The sequence below is a fragment of the Lactuca virosa genome, chromosome 9, assembly GCF_052849685.1.
Source record: "Lactuca virosa cultivar CGN04683 chromosome 9, Lactuca_virosa_CGN04683_v6, whole genome shotgun sequence".
In the NCBI taxonomy this organism is placed as follows: Eukaryota; Viridiplantae; Streptophyta; class Magnoliopsida; order Asterales; family Asteraceae; genus Lactuca; species Lactuca virosa.
Window position 1 is genome coordinate 167,373,536 of NC_136434.1, and position 18,601 is coordinate 167,392,136.

General features: G+C 33.3%; 2 protein-coding genes and 1 non-coding gene across 3 annotated transcripts; 1 reads left to right on the plus strand and 2 right to left on the minus strand.

The window, feature by feature from the left end:
* Positions 1-206: 206 nt before the first annotated feature.
* LOC145139991 (70 kDa peptidyl-prolyl isomerase-like) lies at positions 207-10,217 on the minus strand. The gene is made up of 12 exons (XM_079073622.1): positions 10,094-10,217; positions 2,827-2,882; positions 2,343-2,417; positions 1,981-2,233; positions 1,798-1,878; positions 1,465-1,559; positions 1,128-1,274; positions 912-1,039; positions 711-831; positions 501-584; positions 296-373; positions 207-215 (listed from the first exon to the last, which is right to left on the minus strand). Exons 1-12 carry the CDS (start codon positions 10,215-10,217, stop codon positions 207-209), a joined length of 1,251 nt encoding a protein of 416 aa, XP_078929748.1.
* Positions 10,218-11,778: 1,561 nt separating this feature from the next.
* On the plus strand, positions 11,779-15,146 carry LOC145137822 (proline-rich receptor-like protein kinase PERK3). Its single transcript, XM_079071959.1, has 8 exons — positions 11,779-12,574; positions 12,699-13,253; positions 13,658-13,744; positions 13,869-13,939; positions 14,016-14,092; positions 14,198-14,339; positions 14,413-14,574; positions 14,697-15,146. The coding sequence occupies exons 1-8, from the start codon at positions 11,998-12,000 to the stop codon at positions 14,826-14,828; spliced, it is 1,803 nt and encodes a 600-aa protein (XP_078928085.1). The 5' UTR covers positions 11,779-11,997; the 3' UTR covers positions 14,829-15,146.
* A 225-nt stretch (positions 15,147-15,371) lies between these two features.
* On the minus strand, positions 15,372-15,443 carry TRNAE-UUC (transfer RNA glutamic acid (anticodon UUC)). The gene has a single exon. It is a non-coding gene; the product is annotated as a tRNA-Glu (tRNA).
* Between the last annotated feature and the right edge of the window lie 3,158 nt (positions 15,444-18,601).

Below are 18,601 nucleotides of genomic sequence, written 5' to 3' on the forward strand. Positions count from 1 at the left end.
GTTTTGTCTATGAAACCAATTTTGTACTCAAAGTTGTTGTCTGGTTATGTGAGGCATATAATCAGAGCAGGGCCACCATTCCCAACTCAAGAGCTTACACCCTTCAATATCAACCCCTTTGCCTGATTAGAAAGACACTTCAATAAATTTAGCAACTGAATATGTCAAATCTTCAGCTGGTCTTATAAGTAATTGCACCTCCCGACTTAGTGAACCTACATTTTCAAAATTAAATCAAGCAATAAATTTGCAATAGTTAATTCATAACCCGAAAAAAAAAACAAATGTTCCTAACCTTATTTGAATTGGGAATAAAAATTAGTGCATCATTAACCGTTATTGACTTTAACCAACCTGGAGTAAATAATGACAACTGCAATGCAAATGAAGAGTGTAATCAAATAACTATTTTAAATTTACAAACACCTTTAGCATCAAAATAGCCATCAACTAACACACACACACACACAAAAAGTACAATAATTTCAAGATGAATCAACAGCCATTTCATTGTCACATTTTTCCAATTCCATTCCCATGACACCATCCTTCTCATTCTTCTCCACTTTCTCAATCTTTAATCTCTACCACATCAGTTCATTCAATATTAGTGTTTGACTTTGACTTTGACTTTGACTGATGTCAATGGAAAAAAAAGTATTTTATAAAAAGGAAAACAAAATTAATTGGAAAAAGAAGAAAATCAAAACCTTAGTTTGTATAAAACAATCGTTAGCCATTTGGGCAAACATATTTGCATAAAGTTTGGCATCTCTTTTGTTACTCTCAGCTTCAAGTTGCTTTAAAGTCTTGTGAATAGACTTTACCTCCCTACAAAATAACAAAACCAAAATAAAATTACAAAGGTTTAATAAAATGACCAAAATGACCTCCAAATCTTATAGTTTTACCTATTTTGTGGATCGGCTTCCAAGGCCTTCTTGGTGTCCAATTCAGTCGATTCATAATCATAAGTTTGCATGTAAGCTTGTGCCCTTCTGTATAAAGCTTTCACATTGTAAAACTCAACATCCAACACCTGTTGGAAACAACCTTGTATAATAATAATAATAATTAAAACTTGGAATTGTTTAAAAAAAAAGTATAATGGTTTTATGATTGATTACCTTTGAACATAAGATGATTGCATTTTTGTGATCATCTAATTTGAGGCTACAAGCAGCAGCATTCAACCAGCATGAAACTCTTAATGATTTCACAACCTTTTCATCATAATCCCCAAACTGCCCTTCTTCACTAACATAATCCACTGCCTAAAAACATAACATGCATATCATATAAATGATTTATATTTATATTTTTTAAAAACTTTAAGAGTAAATTACACGAATGGTCCCTATGGTTTGGGGTAATTTGCGCGTTTGCTATTATCCAATTATTAATTTCTTCTTTAATTTATTTTATCATTTATATTATTTTCATTTATTATTATAAGTAAGATACCAATTCCAATTCAACATGAAGCATAGAATTTGGTGGAATTGGAGAGAAACCATTGGGTAGTGATGTAATTGTAACCCCTTCTTCACCAAATCCATCTGTAGTTCATAAAAAGTCACATTATTTATCAATTTTAATTTATAATTATATTTATGGAATCTTACACTGTGGTTGAACAATTAAATCGACTTTCTCTTCTCTTGTCATTGTCTTAATTGCTTTTGGAAGTGCCAAACATTAATGACCTAGTAAGACAGTATAATATTATTTTAAAGAAATTTGGTTACATGAAAATGGTTGAAAGAAAATAAACTAATTACATAATTATTTATTCACCATCTTTCAAGTAAAACTCAACACCTTCTTTTGGTGATTCATAAATTATAACACCATCGGGCAGCTTCACTACATACTTCACTGCATTAACCAACATCAGTGAATGATTATATGTATTTTCACATCACTTATTAGTTAACAAACTTGATATAAAATGGAAAAAAAAGAAATGCAAAAGAATACCTATAACCTCATCCAAATCGCCAGGTTGTCCTGTTTCTTCCCCCTTCTTCACTACTCTCTTAAGAATGCCACCATCTTTACAGGCATCTAATACTGCGATCCATGAGAGAAGCTCTATTTCAAACTGAATGATAGAATTTGGAGGCACAACATTTGTGACTGAAACTCCAAATCCCAATTGGGGAGGCAATGTAAACAATGCTATTTCTCCTTTCTTCATTGTAAGTACCGCTTCATCAAAACCAGAACATATCTGACCTCATTGGTAATGTCAAACCAAAGCGACAACAGATGAAAGAATAAAGATCACATCACATTGTTACAGAAAAGAGAAAAAAAACCAATGGTGAAGAACAACAAACCTTGGCTAATCTTGAAGGAGAAGGGTTCCCCTTTTTCTCTAGTGGAGATAAATGTTGTCCCATCAACCAAACTCCCTACATAATGAACTGAATCCATTCAAAAAATTGATTATTAGTTTAAACATAATATTCAATTGGGAGAATGATAGTCAATTTGGAGTCTGGTTCCATGAATCCAATATCAATAGTAAAACAGAGTGATATTTGAGTAACTTCTTTTAGTGAGAACTCCAACCTGGAAAATGAGATGTCATATATAGTCTGTCCTTTACCTATTTCAACAAAAATCCAATACGAAACCTTAAAAAAATCATAAATAACATGTTAGCTAAAACATTTCATGATGAAAACATAAAAAAAGAAAAAGAAATAGTAAAGGAAAGTGAAGCAAATAGGTAGTAGATTTCAAGTTCACATCTTCCAATTGAAATAGAAACAGAAACATCGTTGTTCATGAAGGTATGAGAAAACAATACAGATCAACTGATCTTTGAAAAATAGCAAAGTCGATAAATGATTTGTATTTCCAAAGTGAAGAAGCTGACAGATGTAAAAAAATAAACAAAAAAGCGAGCAACAACGCACCTCTAAAATTCACGAACTTCAAATCGGAGAAAGAGTTCAACCGATTAGGGCTTACAAATCGATTATCAAGGTACGAAAGAAAAAAACTGGAAAGCGAGGTTTGATTAATTTTGGGGGAGAAACTCAATGGTCGATGTTCTTGGAAGCATAATACATTCACGTGAACATGGTAGACGTCGCTAGTAGGCTGGCGAAGGGAGCGCCCGATTGTCAATCAACCATTGGTAAATCGATTTCTATTTTCATCGACGAAGCAAAAATCAATAGATAATCGACGGAGAGAGATATTTGATGGGATAAGAGGGAAAACGGGTTTATGTGTCGACTTCGAAGGAAGAACGATCTATAAAATCGACAGATATTCCGTCAACAAATTTAGGGCTCGAAAAGACAAAGGAGACTGAGTGTGGATCGACGGTGAGGAGAAGAAATGGGGAAGTGCGGTGGTTTTAGGGATTTTTAATCGGAAGAGAGTAAGAAGCGGTGGGCAGCAACCTGATCCTTATCGGCACAGAAAATAAATAAAAAAAAAAAAAATTCAGCCAATGACAGGAAAGAACTGTTAAAAATTTTCACATCTTTAATATATATATAATAATTACCCACTTTGTACCTAACATTAACGGTCTACCAATGTATAATATAGTGACTTAAAAGTGTTTCGACATTCCTCCTCTTCATCACATATAGTCTATTGTTCCATAAAATCCTATGTCTCATACTTTCCATATGAACATGTGACATACATCTGTCATCTGATCCAAGGAATGAAAGCTAACAATTCTCCAATATGTTTTATAATCATTCAATTACCAAACTCAATATTTGATTTCTTCTGTACTTTTGCTTGAAGTATCATGAGTGAAATTGTTAGCAACTTATGTTCATTCTTTTATTAAAGGGAAAACTACAATAAAGTCCTTACATATTGGCCTCATAATCGATTTAGTCTTTATATCTTTTTTTGTTTATTCAATTATGTCTCCAAAACCGGTAATCATATTCAATTTAACCCTTTTACCCGGTCAACGGGTCATCTAACTTTCAAAAATTACATTTTTGGCCAAGATTTTAAAATTTTATTACAAATTTGGTCCAAATTTTACACTTTTGACCCAGATTTTAAATTTTATTATAAATTTGGTCCAAAATTTACCCTTTTGATCCAAATTTTAGATTTTTGTTATGAGTTCATCCTAATTTTAATTTTTTTACAACTTTTTTTCTCAAAATTTTGTTTCGAATATGTTTTTTCTTTATAAAATCATATTTATACAAAAAAAAACATATTTTCACATAAAAAATCTTATATTTTCTATATAAAAACTTTTTTTAAAGAACTTTTTTGTATACGAAATACCTATTTACACAAATAGGTATTTATTAAGTACATAAGTATATACAAATTCGTTTTTATAAAAAAAAATGTTTACATACATATGTTTTACAAAACAAATGTATATAAACACCTATTTTATTATAAATACATTTGTATGCAAACATATATTGATAAAAAAATGTATACAAACACATGTTTCATAGTAAACATATACATTTTTTTTTTGTAAAAACATATTTATATGCACCCAAATAAGTATTTGTATACATTTTTTGTAATATATATATATATATATATATATATATATATATATATATATATATATATATATATAATAAACATCTATTTTATAATAAATGCATTTGTATTCAAACACATTTATATATAAAATATATACAAACACATGTTATGTAAAAGATTATTCAAACATATTTTTATAAAAAAAAAATATATACAAACACGATTTTATAAAAAAAAATATAGATACACACCTATTTGTATATTCACACAAATAGGTGTGTATCTATATTTTTTATATGCATTAGGTGTATATCTATATTTTTTTTATATGCACACAAATAGGTGTGCATCTATATTTTTTTTATAAAATCGTGTTTGTATACATTTCTTGTATAAAAACGTGTTTGAATAATATTTTATATAATACGTGTTTGTATATATTTTATATATAAACGTGTTTGAATACAAATGCATTTATTATAAAATAAGTGTTTATAATATATATATATATATATATATATATATATATATATATATATATATATATAAATATGTTTTTACAAAAAAAAATGTATACAAAAACTTATTTGGGTGCATATAAATATGTTTTTACAAAAGAAATGTATACATTTACTATGAAATAGGTGTTTGTATACATTTTTTTTATAAATATGTGTTTAAATACAAATGTATTTATAATCAAGTAGGTGTTTGTGTGTGTATATATATATATATATATATATATATATATATATATATATATTAAAAATACATGTATGTATACATTTTTTTATAAAAACGGATTTGTATATATTTATGTACTGTGACAACCGTCAAATTCTGGTCAAGTCAAAGTCAAATAAAGTCAATAAGTCAAACCGGTCAACTCAATTAATCTTGTATATTAGGATTTACATTATGTTACTACTGTAGAACTCGCTATTTTAATAGGAAGTTATCACTTGAAAAATTCATATGTTCAGAATTCTCAAACCTTAATCAGGGTAAGTGATGAGACTACTTGATAAAACACTATTCCCTCGGGAGCGTATAACATTCATAACGAGGCTTAGCGAGGTTTACAAACCTTGCGTGATGAAGCTTAACATCCAAAAAAGGGCACAAACGAAGTCTCTCTATCTCAAATCTCTCCCAAATCTCTCCAAGAATATGAAACCTCTCCTAAATCTCTCCTAGTATGTGAAATCTCTCCCAAGTCTCTCTAAGTATGTGAAATCTCTCCAAGAATGTGAAATCTCTCTAAGTATGTGAAATCTCTCCAAGAATATGAAATCTCTTCTAAATCTCTCTCAAAAATCTCTCTCAATTTTTTATAATCACTCGAGGCATCCCGACCCTTAATTTAGTCAAAAACAACTCGAAACGGAAAGATAAACGAAAAAAACCCCCTCTTAGAGGCGAAACCCCTATTAGAGCCGAAGCTCCAAGGACCGAACCCGAAGGTCCCTTACGGAACCGAAGCTATAGAACCGAAACTGCAGGGACCGAAACCGAAGCCTCCCTTTTCACTCCATTTCGCCTTCGGGTCAAGTCACTTCGGACCGAACCCAATTTCGACCTATTTCGCCTTCGGGCTATTTCGGGTCATCTCGCCTTCGGTCCATGGCAGTAGGGACCGAACCTCGGTCCTATCCGAGCAACTTCGCAGGAAGGCCCATTTCACCCGGTTTTCGACCACGACTCCGTTTTAAGCCCATTTTTCATTATTTTAACGTGGGATTTTCGCCCAAACTCATATTTTGACATATAAGACCCTATACATTCATAATTTAAACACATTTTTAGGGAAATCTTTATTTAGGAATAAAATCTAGTGGGTATGGCTTAGAGGTGGAGTGTTGACTTTACCTTTGAGTCATGACACAAGCAACCCTCTACACCCACTCCAAGACCATACTCAGTCACTATTCACCCATACCTAGTCAACTATTTGTCCTTTCACCCTCTTTCTCCAGCTCATAAACTTTATTAAAGGCTGGAAGTTATTATCTCTCCTCCCACTTTATTCACTCTTTCTCAAAGAAGAACAAACACAATTCTCTCACTTTCTCTCTCTCTCAAACTCGAGACTCCAAGGCTGTGATTGAGCTTCTCCTTCACTTTTGGGTAGGTAATTTCATCTTTCACGTGATTATCTTACACTCTTTCACCCAAATCATGGAATCCTTACACAAATATCATCATATTTGTTCATAGGATCTTCGAATCTTCAAGTATCTCCCAAGTGTTCTTGACTTGGAAACTTCTTCTTTTCATCATCCATCTTAAGGGACCACTCAAGGTGAGTTCATACCCCCACATTTTCATGTTTTATTCAAGTTTTAGGGGGAGAATACAAGTTATAATACCAAATACTTAACTAAACCCAAACATCAGCTTTCAACAGGAAAGTTTGTTTCCATTCACGGACTGTTTTGATCATCTTAAACTTAATATCTTTCAAAACTGTTTAATATGCAAATAGTTCAGGTTCTTACCTTTAAAATGATTACTTGCACATCTCCATATGATTTTTCTACAATTTATGGTGATTTTTACAAAACTACCTATCATTCCAGAAACGGATTCGGACCAGTCTGTGAATATGAACATTTTCACACAAGTTAGAGACTTCTAAAAATAATAATAAAAATGATGAATAAACTAGACACATTTTCTAAACTCTCATAGTTTACGGATTCAGTTTTGGACTTCGTGTGATTTTTCTAAGACTTTTCAAAAACAGTGTAGAAAAGTTAAAAACAAGTTAACAGCTTACAATATTCATAACACTTTGTAACATGTTGAGCAAAGTGTAACCTTTGATGATTTTGTATTTTGCATGTGTATATCTGTTGTGGTATGTTTATATAACTGAAAATACTCTATAAAGTATAAAGGTCCTTTGTAATTATAAATAATGCAAGATGAAATATAATAAGTATAGTTATGCATTGGATAAACTATTACATACACATGAAGGGTCTCACCACAATACTATCGGATTTTCAACTACTACATGATAAACTATAATAGGTATGGTTTAGGAAATTCACATCACTAATTTGGTACACAAAGGGGGATTTCACTCCCACCACAGAAAAAGTTTTTACTCAAACACTACACGTAAACTCGTTAACGTAAGTTGTGAGACAATACTTCACATGTACTCATAGAGTACGGGTTAAAATTTCCTGTAAGTTATAACCATAATCTCTTGTAGGGAGAGCGTGATAATTGGGTATAGATCTATATTGGGATTGACACCCCACACCTTGCTGCTAGCTACAGCGGGACCTGCAGGTCTACGAGTGGCAAAAGTCATAACAAATTTTAACGCCTGAAAAACGTTGTAACAGGTCATCCGGTTGTTAGTATGGTTATAGCGACTCACATAGGGAGTTAACATCACTTAAAGTTTATGGGAAATTCTACTTTAAAAACTATAAACAAAAAGGGGTTTTATCTATTTAAAACTGCATTCTTTGTTTAAATTACGAACATACAATCCTGCATTCGGTCTTGAGATTTAAGACTACATAATATGTTAAGGAAAATATTGGATTTTTCTTCTGTATTCATTACATTTTACAAATAAAGGTTTTTCCCAACATTTCATCCAAAAGCTTATGAACTCACCAACATCTCAGGAAACCAGTGAAACAGGTAACCAACTGTTTTTGAGGATGGGACGCAAGACGTTAATTTATACATTTTGTCATCATAATGTAATTGATTTTGAAACATATAAACTCATACTATGGTGTAACTTTTTCAATTATATTTATGATGGTTGTATTTACTATGAGCACCATTATACTCGTTGTTGTGATACAATACATGAAGTCCTCCACCCCTGAACGTTTCCGCCATCCTTAGTTTGGGGGTGTGACATGTACTTTATAAATACTTATTTTTATAAATAGGTATTTCCTGTACAAAAAAGTTTTTATATAGAAAATATAAAATTTTTATGTGAAAATTTGTTTTTTTTGTATAAATATGATTTTATAAAGAAAAAACATATTTGAAACAACATTTTGAGAAAAAAAGTTGTAAAAAAACTAAAGTTAGGATGAATTCATAACAAAATTCTAAAATTTGGGCCAAAAGGATAAATTTGGACCAAATTTGTAACAAAATTTAAAATATGGGCCAAAAGTGTAAATTTTGGACCAAATTTGTAATAAATTTTAAAATATGGGTCAAAAATGTAATTTTTGAAAGTTGGATGACATGTTGGCCGGTTAAAAGGGTTAAATTGAATACGATTACAGGTTTTTGGGACTTAATTGAATAAAAAAAGATATAACGACTAAATCAATTATGAGACCAATATGTAATGACTTTATTGCAGTTTTTCCTTTATGAAAATATCAAAAACCTTTCTATTATAACACTCATCCACTTTTGGTTCGGTTGATGCACAAAACAAAGAACCAACCTCGAGATCATAGTCATAAAGTCTTTATTTTCTTTGGCGACCCTTCGTGACCCGACTATTTTGTCATATTGCAGTACAAATCATTCAATATGATTTTTGAATTAGCGAATCCATAAAAAATGAATGAATACTCTCACTTCGTTCACTTGCTGTCATGCCAACCAAGAAAATTTTATTCAACATAGCTTTATCCCAATGTATCGTTTGGTTATATATTTCATTTATCCAACAATGACTTTCCAGTTAATACTTACCCCATATAATTTCCCACTAGGTCTCAAAATATTCAACTTTGTCACTCTTTACCCATTCTCTATATGATTTTTGGAAATCACTATGACAAACAACAAATGGTTGAAGGTGTTCCAACTCATGTTTCTTAATATCCCATGCACAAAAGCGATGCCTGGTGTTTGGAAACACTTTCTTTGATGACTCACCCCCATAAAGGGAGCAAATGACATCTTGAATTTGTTTGTCATACATGTGACATCAAACACAACTATGAATTTAGTAAAAGCGTCTCTTGATCTTCATGAACCCAAAAAATATTCTAGGATACTAGTCATTGCACAAATCCACTTGAAAAATACCGCTCATTATCCACTAATCCTTTATCCTGTAAATGTTTTAAATGTCCATACAACTCTTTTCTTCTATATAGTTTTTGTTGTTGAGATAAGACATTAGCATATTGCTATAAATTCAGTTTCATTTGAAATTTTCGTTACATTAATAGCCTTTTTAATCATACAATGCTTCAACCCTGACCAAGTTCCACCATAAGAGATTTACACTCCATTGAAATGTAGAACTTCCCATGAGATCGATGATTCAATAACTTCGTTGGTGTAATGTTCAATGTGTGATTGTGTATGTCATTAAACCTGTCTACAAACCATTTCCCATCTTTCTGTTTTGAAATGCGAATCATTGCTTTGCATCCGGTTCTTACATCTGTATGACGTTTTTTTTTCTCATTTTCACTTAAAGTATTATTGTTTAGTCGTTTGAAACCTTGTTTGTTATATATATATATATATATATATATATATATATATATATATATATATATATATATATATATATTCTGATAATGCACATTTTTTGTTGTATTTTTAAATTTCCAATGAATATGTATACCAAATTCATGTAAAAACGCATAACCATTATAAAATATAGATACATCATTGGCTATATCGAAAACCTTTCCAAATATACTTTCATCATCGCTGTCATCTGTCGCTTTCAACATTCTCATGGACATCATTTATTTTCCAAACTCGTATGTTGGTTATAAGAAATCATGTAAGTCAATATCCATTGTACGGATGCAACTAATCGAAAAAGATGACTTAGACTAGACTTGTAGTTAAGTGCTTCTTGTTATTCGGTTCTTGATCGGGTCCGAGCTTCCCAAACTCTATGTTGTTGGGGAACTCTGCAAGGGTCTTATCACCTTTTTTATTTACTATATTTAAGTCTTTGGAGTACTTTGGGATTATACTCCAGGCCGAGGAAGTCGAAAAAAGATCCGCTTCAGAAGTAGAAGAAGAGACCTTTTCCCCTTAGGCAATGAAAAAGATCATCTTTATAAAAATGAAATAAGACAGTATTTACTCTGTAAGAGCCCTTTGTCTTATGTGCGAATAAAAGGAAGCGAATAGCTCTTCACTTAGCAGATGGCCGTCGGACGACGACCCCTTATTGTTCTCGCCCAACCGCTTTTTTTTTTTCTTCTTTTTTGAGAATCATAGACTAGAGAAGAAGGCTCCTAATCAGCGCAACACTGGGAAAAATCCGCAAGCAGGAGAACTTTACTAGTTTCAAGGTTAATAGATTGACACAAGTCACACAACTAATCTAGTTTTGATAAACCCTATTGTCGAATTACTTGTTAAGTAGCTGCTAATTCCGTAATTAAAATAACATTATCGAATTTTGATCTACCTGCTGCCAATTCACTCATTAAATAGCTGCTAATTTTGTAATTAAAAAACTCTTAATCGAATTTTGGTAGAAGAAGAATTATGGGAGAAGAACGGAAGCAATCGTTTAAGAATGGAATAGGATCAATTTTGTTTTCAATTAACAGAAACCAACGAAAACAGAGGAAGAAAGCGGGGATGTAGAAGGAACGAATCAAAGCGTGATCCGGTTGATAGTTTATTTTCCTCAAAATGACATCACGTAGAGAATTCTGAATTCCACACCTATGCTTGTATATATAACCACATATTCCTTTTTTCCATATATAAATAACATGATTTTCTAATTACTTACAATATGTTTTTATCTCTAAGGTTTTCTAGAACGTATATAGTTTACATGGTGTCATCCTGCTTCTTGTTTCCAGTTTCCAAATTCTGCATGCTTTTTCTTGTTTTAACGTTTAAACCAATTACCGATCTTAATTCTTAACTCTTAAGGTTTTGCCATCTAAGATTTTGTTGATAATATATGAATGACTAATTCTATTGTGACATATTTAAAAGGAGCAAAATGAAATGACGTGGACAAGTGGATTAATAACATCCAGGCAAGGTTACGTGGGTTGTAAATGGATTAATTTGAATGGTAACCATCATGTAAAGTTTACGTGAAAACGATAATAAGAAAAAAAATTAAAGTAAGGAAAAGAAAAACAGAAATCTAGGAGGCTTACTTGTAGGAGGTATATGAGGATGGAAACAAGTCGGCCGTTTTCTTTATTCAATAGGCACCATGCAACATTTTTTTCCCCTTCTTCCTTTCAGAATCCTTACTACCGGAATATTTTTCTCCCCCACTGCAAAACAATAACACCTAAAAACCTTATAAACCAAAAACATCAAATATTTCCATCAAGATTTAAACTTTTCATCATATATACTCCCTTTTCTATCAAAATCATATGCATAAGTCTTGAAGATTGATATATCAAGCCTTAGTTTTCCTCATATCGATATGCCGTTTTCTTTTACAATCACGGTTACATTTAGGAGGAGCCGTGCGGATTTCTCTACCAATTGAGGGTAAACCAAGATTCCAAACACGCTGATTTCAAAATGCCCTCTGACTACGATTATTCTGACAACAACAACAACAACAATAACGACAACAACGATAACAACGACGACGACAACAACAACAACAACAACAATAATAACGACAACAACGATAACAACAACAACAACAACAACAACAACAACGATAACAACAACAATAACAACGGAAACAACAACAACGACAACAAAAACGGCAATAACAACAACATCAACGACTATAACAACGACAACAACAACAAAAACAACAACAACGACAATAATAACAACAATAATAACAATAGGAATCGCAAATCTCCACCACCGCCGCCACCGCCACCACCACCACCTCCTCCACCACCACCATGGACGCCACCGCCACCGCTGCCACCCTCACGTCCAAAGTTCGCTCCTCCACATCATCATTCTAATTCCGATGTTAATGACGGCGGTAATGACATACTGATTGTTGTAGGAGCAGTATTAGCGGCAGGATTATTGCTTTTCCTCATGATATTATGTGTTATGGCATGTCTCAAGAAACGAAAGAGAAGCCGGGGTGACGAGATGTATTATTATAAAGACAATGGTCAAAAAACAGGTATTAACTTACCAATATATTGTTGAATTCGTTTCAAATTATGTTTTAAAGCAGACTCTCTACAGACTAGTCTACCCTCACGTGGAGGTAAGTATAATAACGTGTTAACTTTGTGATTGCGCAGATAATAATAATTATCATAGCTCTCAAAAAAACACTTTGAACCAGTCTCAACCACCAAACGACATTCATTTAAAGATGCCACCACCACCTGGCAGTGGTCCGGTGAGTTCTGAGTACAATTGGATAGCGGTACCACCACCTCCACCGCCACCGATGTCAGGTAACACTGAATTCAGCTCAGCCACTTTCTCCGGGCCCTACCAAGCCCCGTTGCCACCTCCACATCCGGGTGTAGTCCTTGGTTTCAATAAGAGCACTTTTACATATGATGAGCTGGCGGAAGCCACTCGAGGGTTCAATAGGTCTTTGCTTTTAGGGGAAGGTGGGTTTGGGTATGTTCATAAAGGAGTTTTACCAAGTGGAAAAGAGATAGCTGTCAAGAGCCTTAAATCCACTAGCGGACAAGGGGAACGTGAGTTTCAGGCAGAGGTGGAGATCATTAGTCGTGTGCATCATCGCTACCTTGTATCTCTTGTTGGATATTGTATTGCTGGACCACGAAGGTTGTTGGTTTATGAATATATACCCAACAATAGTCTTGACTATCACCTTTACGGTATGATTTGGTGCCCATTTTAATGTCAAATGAAAGAAATAACAAAGTACTTTCATTGGTTTGCTCATTATATCATCCTACTCTCATTTCTTCATGTTACTGTATTGTATTTTGAAAAATCTACCCTATTATAGCAAAGTCATCTAAATACAAAGTATCAATCACTAGATTTTCCAAAGTATAATGTGTGGTAAGAAGGATAATGAAAGTACAATACTATAATTTGATAGAATTTTTTCAAAGTACAATTTCACAACAAGAAAAAAGATAATGAAACAATATAATTGAGTTGATTTTTCAAATTACAATGTCTTGATAAGTAAAAAAAAAAAAAAAACTATTTCTTGCATTTAGGCCTTTTAGTTGATATATATCACTAATAAGTTGCCATGTTTTATTCATAGGACAAGGTGCCCCAATTATGAATTCCTCAACAAGGTTAAAAATTGCATTGGGGGCAGCCAAAGGTTTTGCTTATCTTCATGAAGATTGTAAGCAAACCAAACCCTCCTATTTTCCTCACTTGTGTGTATGTGTGTATATACACACACACACACACAGAGATTCATATATGCATATATATATAAACAATAGTCTAAGTATTATGATATGTAGGTCAGCCACGCATCATCCATAGAGACATTAAGGCAGCAAATATACTCCTAGATGGACACTATGAGGCCAAGGTAGTAATCTTCCTACATAACCCTACAAAAAAAAGCTCACTCTGAATGGAGCTAAAGATACTCTTTCATGGATCAGGTAGCAGATTTTGGACTCGCAAAGCTTTCATCAGACACTAACACTCACGTGTCAACACGCGTTATGGGAACATTTGGGTATGTAACAATTATCATCATTTCATACTTGATAATCAAGATTCTACTACCATATATGGTCTATTTTCACATTAAGAAATGTAATAATGATATATGTGAATGAAGGTACCTAGCACCCGAGTATGCATCCAGTGGTAAGCTTACAGAGAAGTCTGACGTGTTTTCCTTTGGAGTTGTGTTGTTGGAACTGATTACTGGTAGACGACCCTCAGAGGCAAATGTTGATGATGATGGCTTAATCGATTGGGTAATAATATTAGTGCGCTATATTTATTTTCTTAATTCCATATATTTGTATTAAAAAAATCATATATACACAGTGTAGGCCTATATTAACACAAGCAACCGAGGGTGGAAGCTACGAAGAGATAGTGGACCCACGTTTGGAAAATAAGTTTGACCGAGATGAGATGTATCGGATGGTGGTGTGTGCATCAGCTTGTCTTCGGTATTCTGCAAGAAGACGCCCTAAAATGAGTCAGGTATGTTACATGTACATACACTGTTTGAATCCCAGATCAGCTAGATACAGTCTCATCCACCTCTATATATCTAATCTAACATGGTATCAGAGCCCTATGTGTAACATAAGAATCATCAACAGGTTGTGCGTGCATTGGAAGGTGATGCATCATTGGAAGATCTAAATGAGGGAGGCAAAAGTGGAATGTCAAGTGCAGGGGGTTCAGAAGTCGATTTGTACAAGAAATATTCAACCACAAGCCAAGAATCCTAAAGTGAGGTTACAAAATGAATCAAAGCAGAATGAGCAAAAATCAAAGAATATGCAATAGTAAAATTGAGGAGGCTAAATGCAGAATTTGTAGAGCGACTGACAAACTTATCTCTCATTATGTATCTCTCGCGAATAGACATACACTCAACACGATGTACATGATCTTGTTGTGAGAACTAGCATGGTTTTCTTTCCGGCATTAGATCAAACAGGTGGTGGGTCTCCTCGTGTGTTGGGTTAGTTGAATGATTTGCTTTGAGTGTTAAGATCAATCAGATTTCAAAGTCTTTCATCGAATTTGTACCATTTTTGAAGAACATATACATAATCAACAATACAAAAAATCATGTGCAGTGGACACATTACACATATTTGAGTTGTTCGATTCCTTGTTAATAGTTCATGCAAATCTTTGTTATCATCAATGGATCTATTCATGATTCAGTTATGGTTGTCCAATTGACTGAGATTTTAACTATACAATTGAAACATATTACAAGTGATCGTAACTCGCAGGCAGGGGAAGGTATTTAAAGCAAAAAGTTCCATTGCCGGGAATCGAACCCGGGTCTCCTGGGTGAAAGCCAGATATCCTAACCGCTGGACGACAATGGATTGTTGATTTGCTAGTTGCTCAAATATGTTATGTTGTATTATGCAAATTATATTTAATTTCTAAAACGTCCAAATGATTTTTTAAATGTATTTAGCAAACGCATTAGATAATAAAAACAATAATTTACTAAATTTTAATCTTCATCAAATGTTGTTTCAAATATCAATAAAATATACCATCACTCTAAAAACAATCAAATTGCATAACCTAAAAAATAATGGATTTTTCGGTTTTGTTTACCTCAATTATTATTTATTTTGAAAATTTTGAACAAAACACGAAATGTGGTTTTTACCAGAACATAAACCTTAGTTTGGGTTAAACATCTTTTTTGATCCACCAATAATTCAATTAAGAATTAAAATTTATATACAAAACAATTTGGTTTGCATTTGTATTGATTTTATACCAATGCATAATCTTCTCTAATCACCGCAATCATTTTAAAATTTAAAGTATTGATTTCTAGTTTGAACTTTTGCGATTTAGATTACAGAAAATTAAAAAAAAACTTCGAAATCAATGCAAGAATATTACGGAGTTTAAACAAGCTATGAAGAATTATGCCTCCAATTGAGAATTATACATTTAGTTGGGATAATGCCATTAAAAGTAACCACTTTTCATTGTTGTTTCAACTAAGCAACTTGAACTTTTCTTTAACATGTTTAAGCTATCCAACAACCGATACAAAAATGTGAAATAATATAGGAAAATTGTCTAACATGTATAAATGTAACTATATAAATGAGTATATTAATAATAATAAGGGGAAATAACACATTAGTCCCACTATGTATTATGATTTTACCCATTTGGTCCCTAAAGTTATTTTCGAACCATTTGAGGGAACAAAGTGTTTTTTGTAGGGTCGAATTAGTCACTCTGGACAAATTGAAGGGGTAATACTTGTTAACCCTTTTTTCCCTTAAAAAGTGTGTTGGCTTTCAAAAGTCTACAATTTTCTTATCCTCGTATAAAAAACATAAATCTTAGTTTCTTCACCCAAATATGGCGTACTACACTTCAAAGCACCACCGTGGAGGGCCTGCCCATGGCATCATTTTGGAATGGGGCATCAATTTAGGACTAGTTGTTATGGGCGTTTAATTTTTTTTGGCTCAAAACGCAACCTGAAAAGAAGAAAGCGACAAATCAAAAAAATGAAAACGCAGGGGGGGGGGGGGCGACAAAAGCCAATGGCAACAATGGAGACGACGAACGCCGGTAGTGGCAGTGGGCGTGACGAACGACGAAGCTACCAGAGAAGACTAAGGGGTAACAATGACGAGACTAACCGATTTATCAAGCCTTCACGCCTATTCCTCTCGAAGGCAACTGTCGGTGTCTCCCCTAATCTAAATCTCATGTCTCATCGAGACTTATGTGGAAACGTTGGTTGGAATCCCCATAGCACCACCGAGACTTATGACGAAATTAGTTTGAGCGAGGAAAAATGCGAGGCCATCAACATAATCTTAACTCCCTTTTGAATCAAGAATGTAGGTGAAATTTATAGAGATTCTTGCGAGCTCCTTAGATCTGTTGTCCCAAAGATGAAATGGTATGAAGTATATGGTTCGACTTGCTTTCTCCGATTAACACCATTTTCATCTGAGGTTACCTGGATTCCACTGTTGGAGATATAAGCTCCATCACTTTCCGTTACTATGTCAACGATCTAATCCCTTGGACCGATATCTGGTAAATATAGGTAAATGAGGTTACATAAGGGATCAAGACCACAAGGAAGTATGTAATCATATAGCTCCTGGAGAACGTCGTGACTGTGGAAACTTACTAGAACAAAGTTGTAGGATTTATTCTTGGGTTAGCTCGTGGGATCAAAGTAAGAGCTTTTTATTTAGTTTTTGGTGTATAACTAATCTCAAAAATGGTGAACAGATGGATAGAGCTTCCATAGTTGGAGATGCAATCGAGTATATAAAAGATATGCAATCCAGTAAATGAGTGTGTGTTTCTGACCCATATGTGAGTGAGTGTGTGTGTGTGTGTATGTAGACTTCAAGTTCAAAATGTCGTCGTATGGTCCAAGTCAAAACTGGGTTGGCTTAAGTTGCTTATGTGACTCTATTAATCAGTTAAAAGAGGTTAAAAGGACTAAATAGGCATGTCACTAAACATTTTGTTCCCTTAAAAGGCTCTAAAATAACTTTAGGGACTTAATGGGCAAAATCGTAATACATAGTAGGGCTAATGTGTCATTTTCCCTAATAATAACCCCTTAAAAGTTTTTTTTTGAAAAATGACCATAATCTCCAGAATATCGTATTCCAGAGTAGCTTTATTCATTCCGGAGTTAGGTCTGGAATCTGACAAGAATACGTTCCATACTGATAAAATGGATTCCGGAATATGATTTCCGGAATGCGATATTCTGGGGTATTTATGCTTTTCGGAGTTGGTGGAGGTTGGTAGGATTCCAATCCGAAATCTGACATTCGCACCTTCTCGACTGAAAAAGTATATTCCAAACTGAAAAAGTATACTTCGGAATGTACGTCCATTTCGGAGTAGTAAAAGTAGGTTGTTTTTGTTCTTTGTTCAACCACATGTTACATTCAGTATGTTCGTATCTTTGTTCCCCAACTCGTCAACAAGAAGTGTTCTTCGATAGTTATCTTAATCTAAAAGAATGATCTTGTACACAAATCTTTTTCGAGTGCCAGTTTCTAGTGGAAGGAAATGGCAGCGTATTGATATATCTATGCAATGTATTGCTCTAGACTACACATGATTTATTGTAGATATAAGCAATGATATCAACTTTGTTGGGTTAATCACCTTGGTTGCTTCCAAGTGCAAGTTACACATTAATCAAATATGCTTATCTTTTCAATGTTCTGGATCAAATGTAGTTATGCATATTTTTGATTATAGTGATGTTAGATATTTTCTTAGTTTTGTTAATAGTATTGTCATACTTTGTTAAAGAGGAAATATGAAGGGTAACAGGCTAAGGTCTCACAACACAAGGTAAATAGGGCTGCCAACCATAATCTATAACATCCCAAAAATTTCAGATAAAAATTTCATTTTTAATTCATTCCAAAACATCCAATAATCATGCCAAAACAACCAAGCGTGTATCATAGAGAAATAATATCAGATTATAAAATCCCAAAATCACATAATG

Bases quoted from the DNA above. Each gene is read 5' to 3' on its own strand.
- LOC145137822 (XM_079071959.1), top strand. From the start codon at position 11,998: ATGCCCTCTGACTACGATTATTCTGACAACAACAACAACAACAATAAC. The intron at 12,575-12,698 runs GTATTAACTTAC...GTGATTGCGCAG, and splicing joins AGACAATGGTCAAAAAACAG to ATAATAATAATTATCATAGC. The intron at 14,340-14,412 runs GTAATAATATTA...ATATATACACAG, and splicing joins ATGATGGCTTAATCGATTGG to TGTAGGCCTATATTAACACA.
- LOC145139991 (XM_079073622.1), bottom strand. From the start codon at position 10,217: ATGTCCATGAGAATGTTGAAAGCGACAGATGACAGCGATGATGAAAGT. The intron at 1,879-1,980 runs GTATTCTTTTGC...TGGTTAATGCAG, and splicing joins CGATTTGGATGAGGTTATAG to TGAAGTATGTAGTGAAGCTG. The intron at 585-710 runs GTTTTGATTTTC...CTGATGTGGTAG, and splicing joins ATTGTTTTATACAAACTAAG to AGATTAAAGATTGAGAAAGT.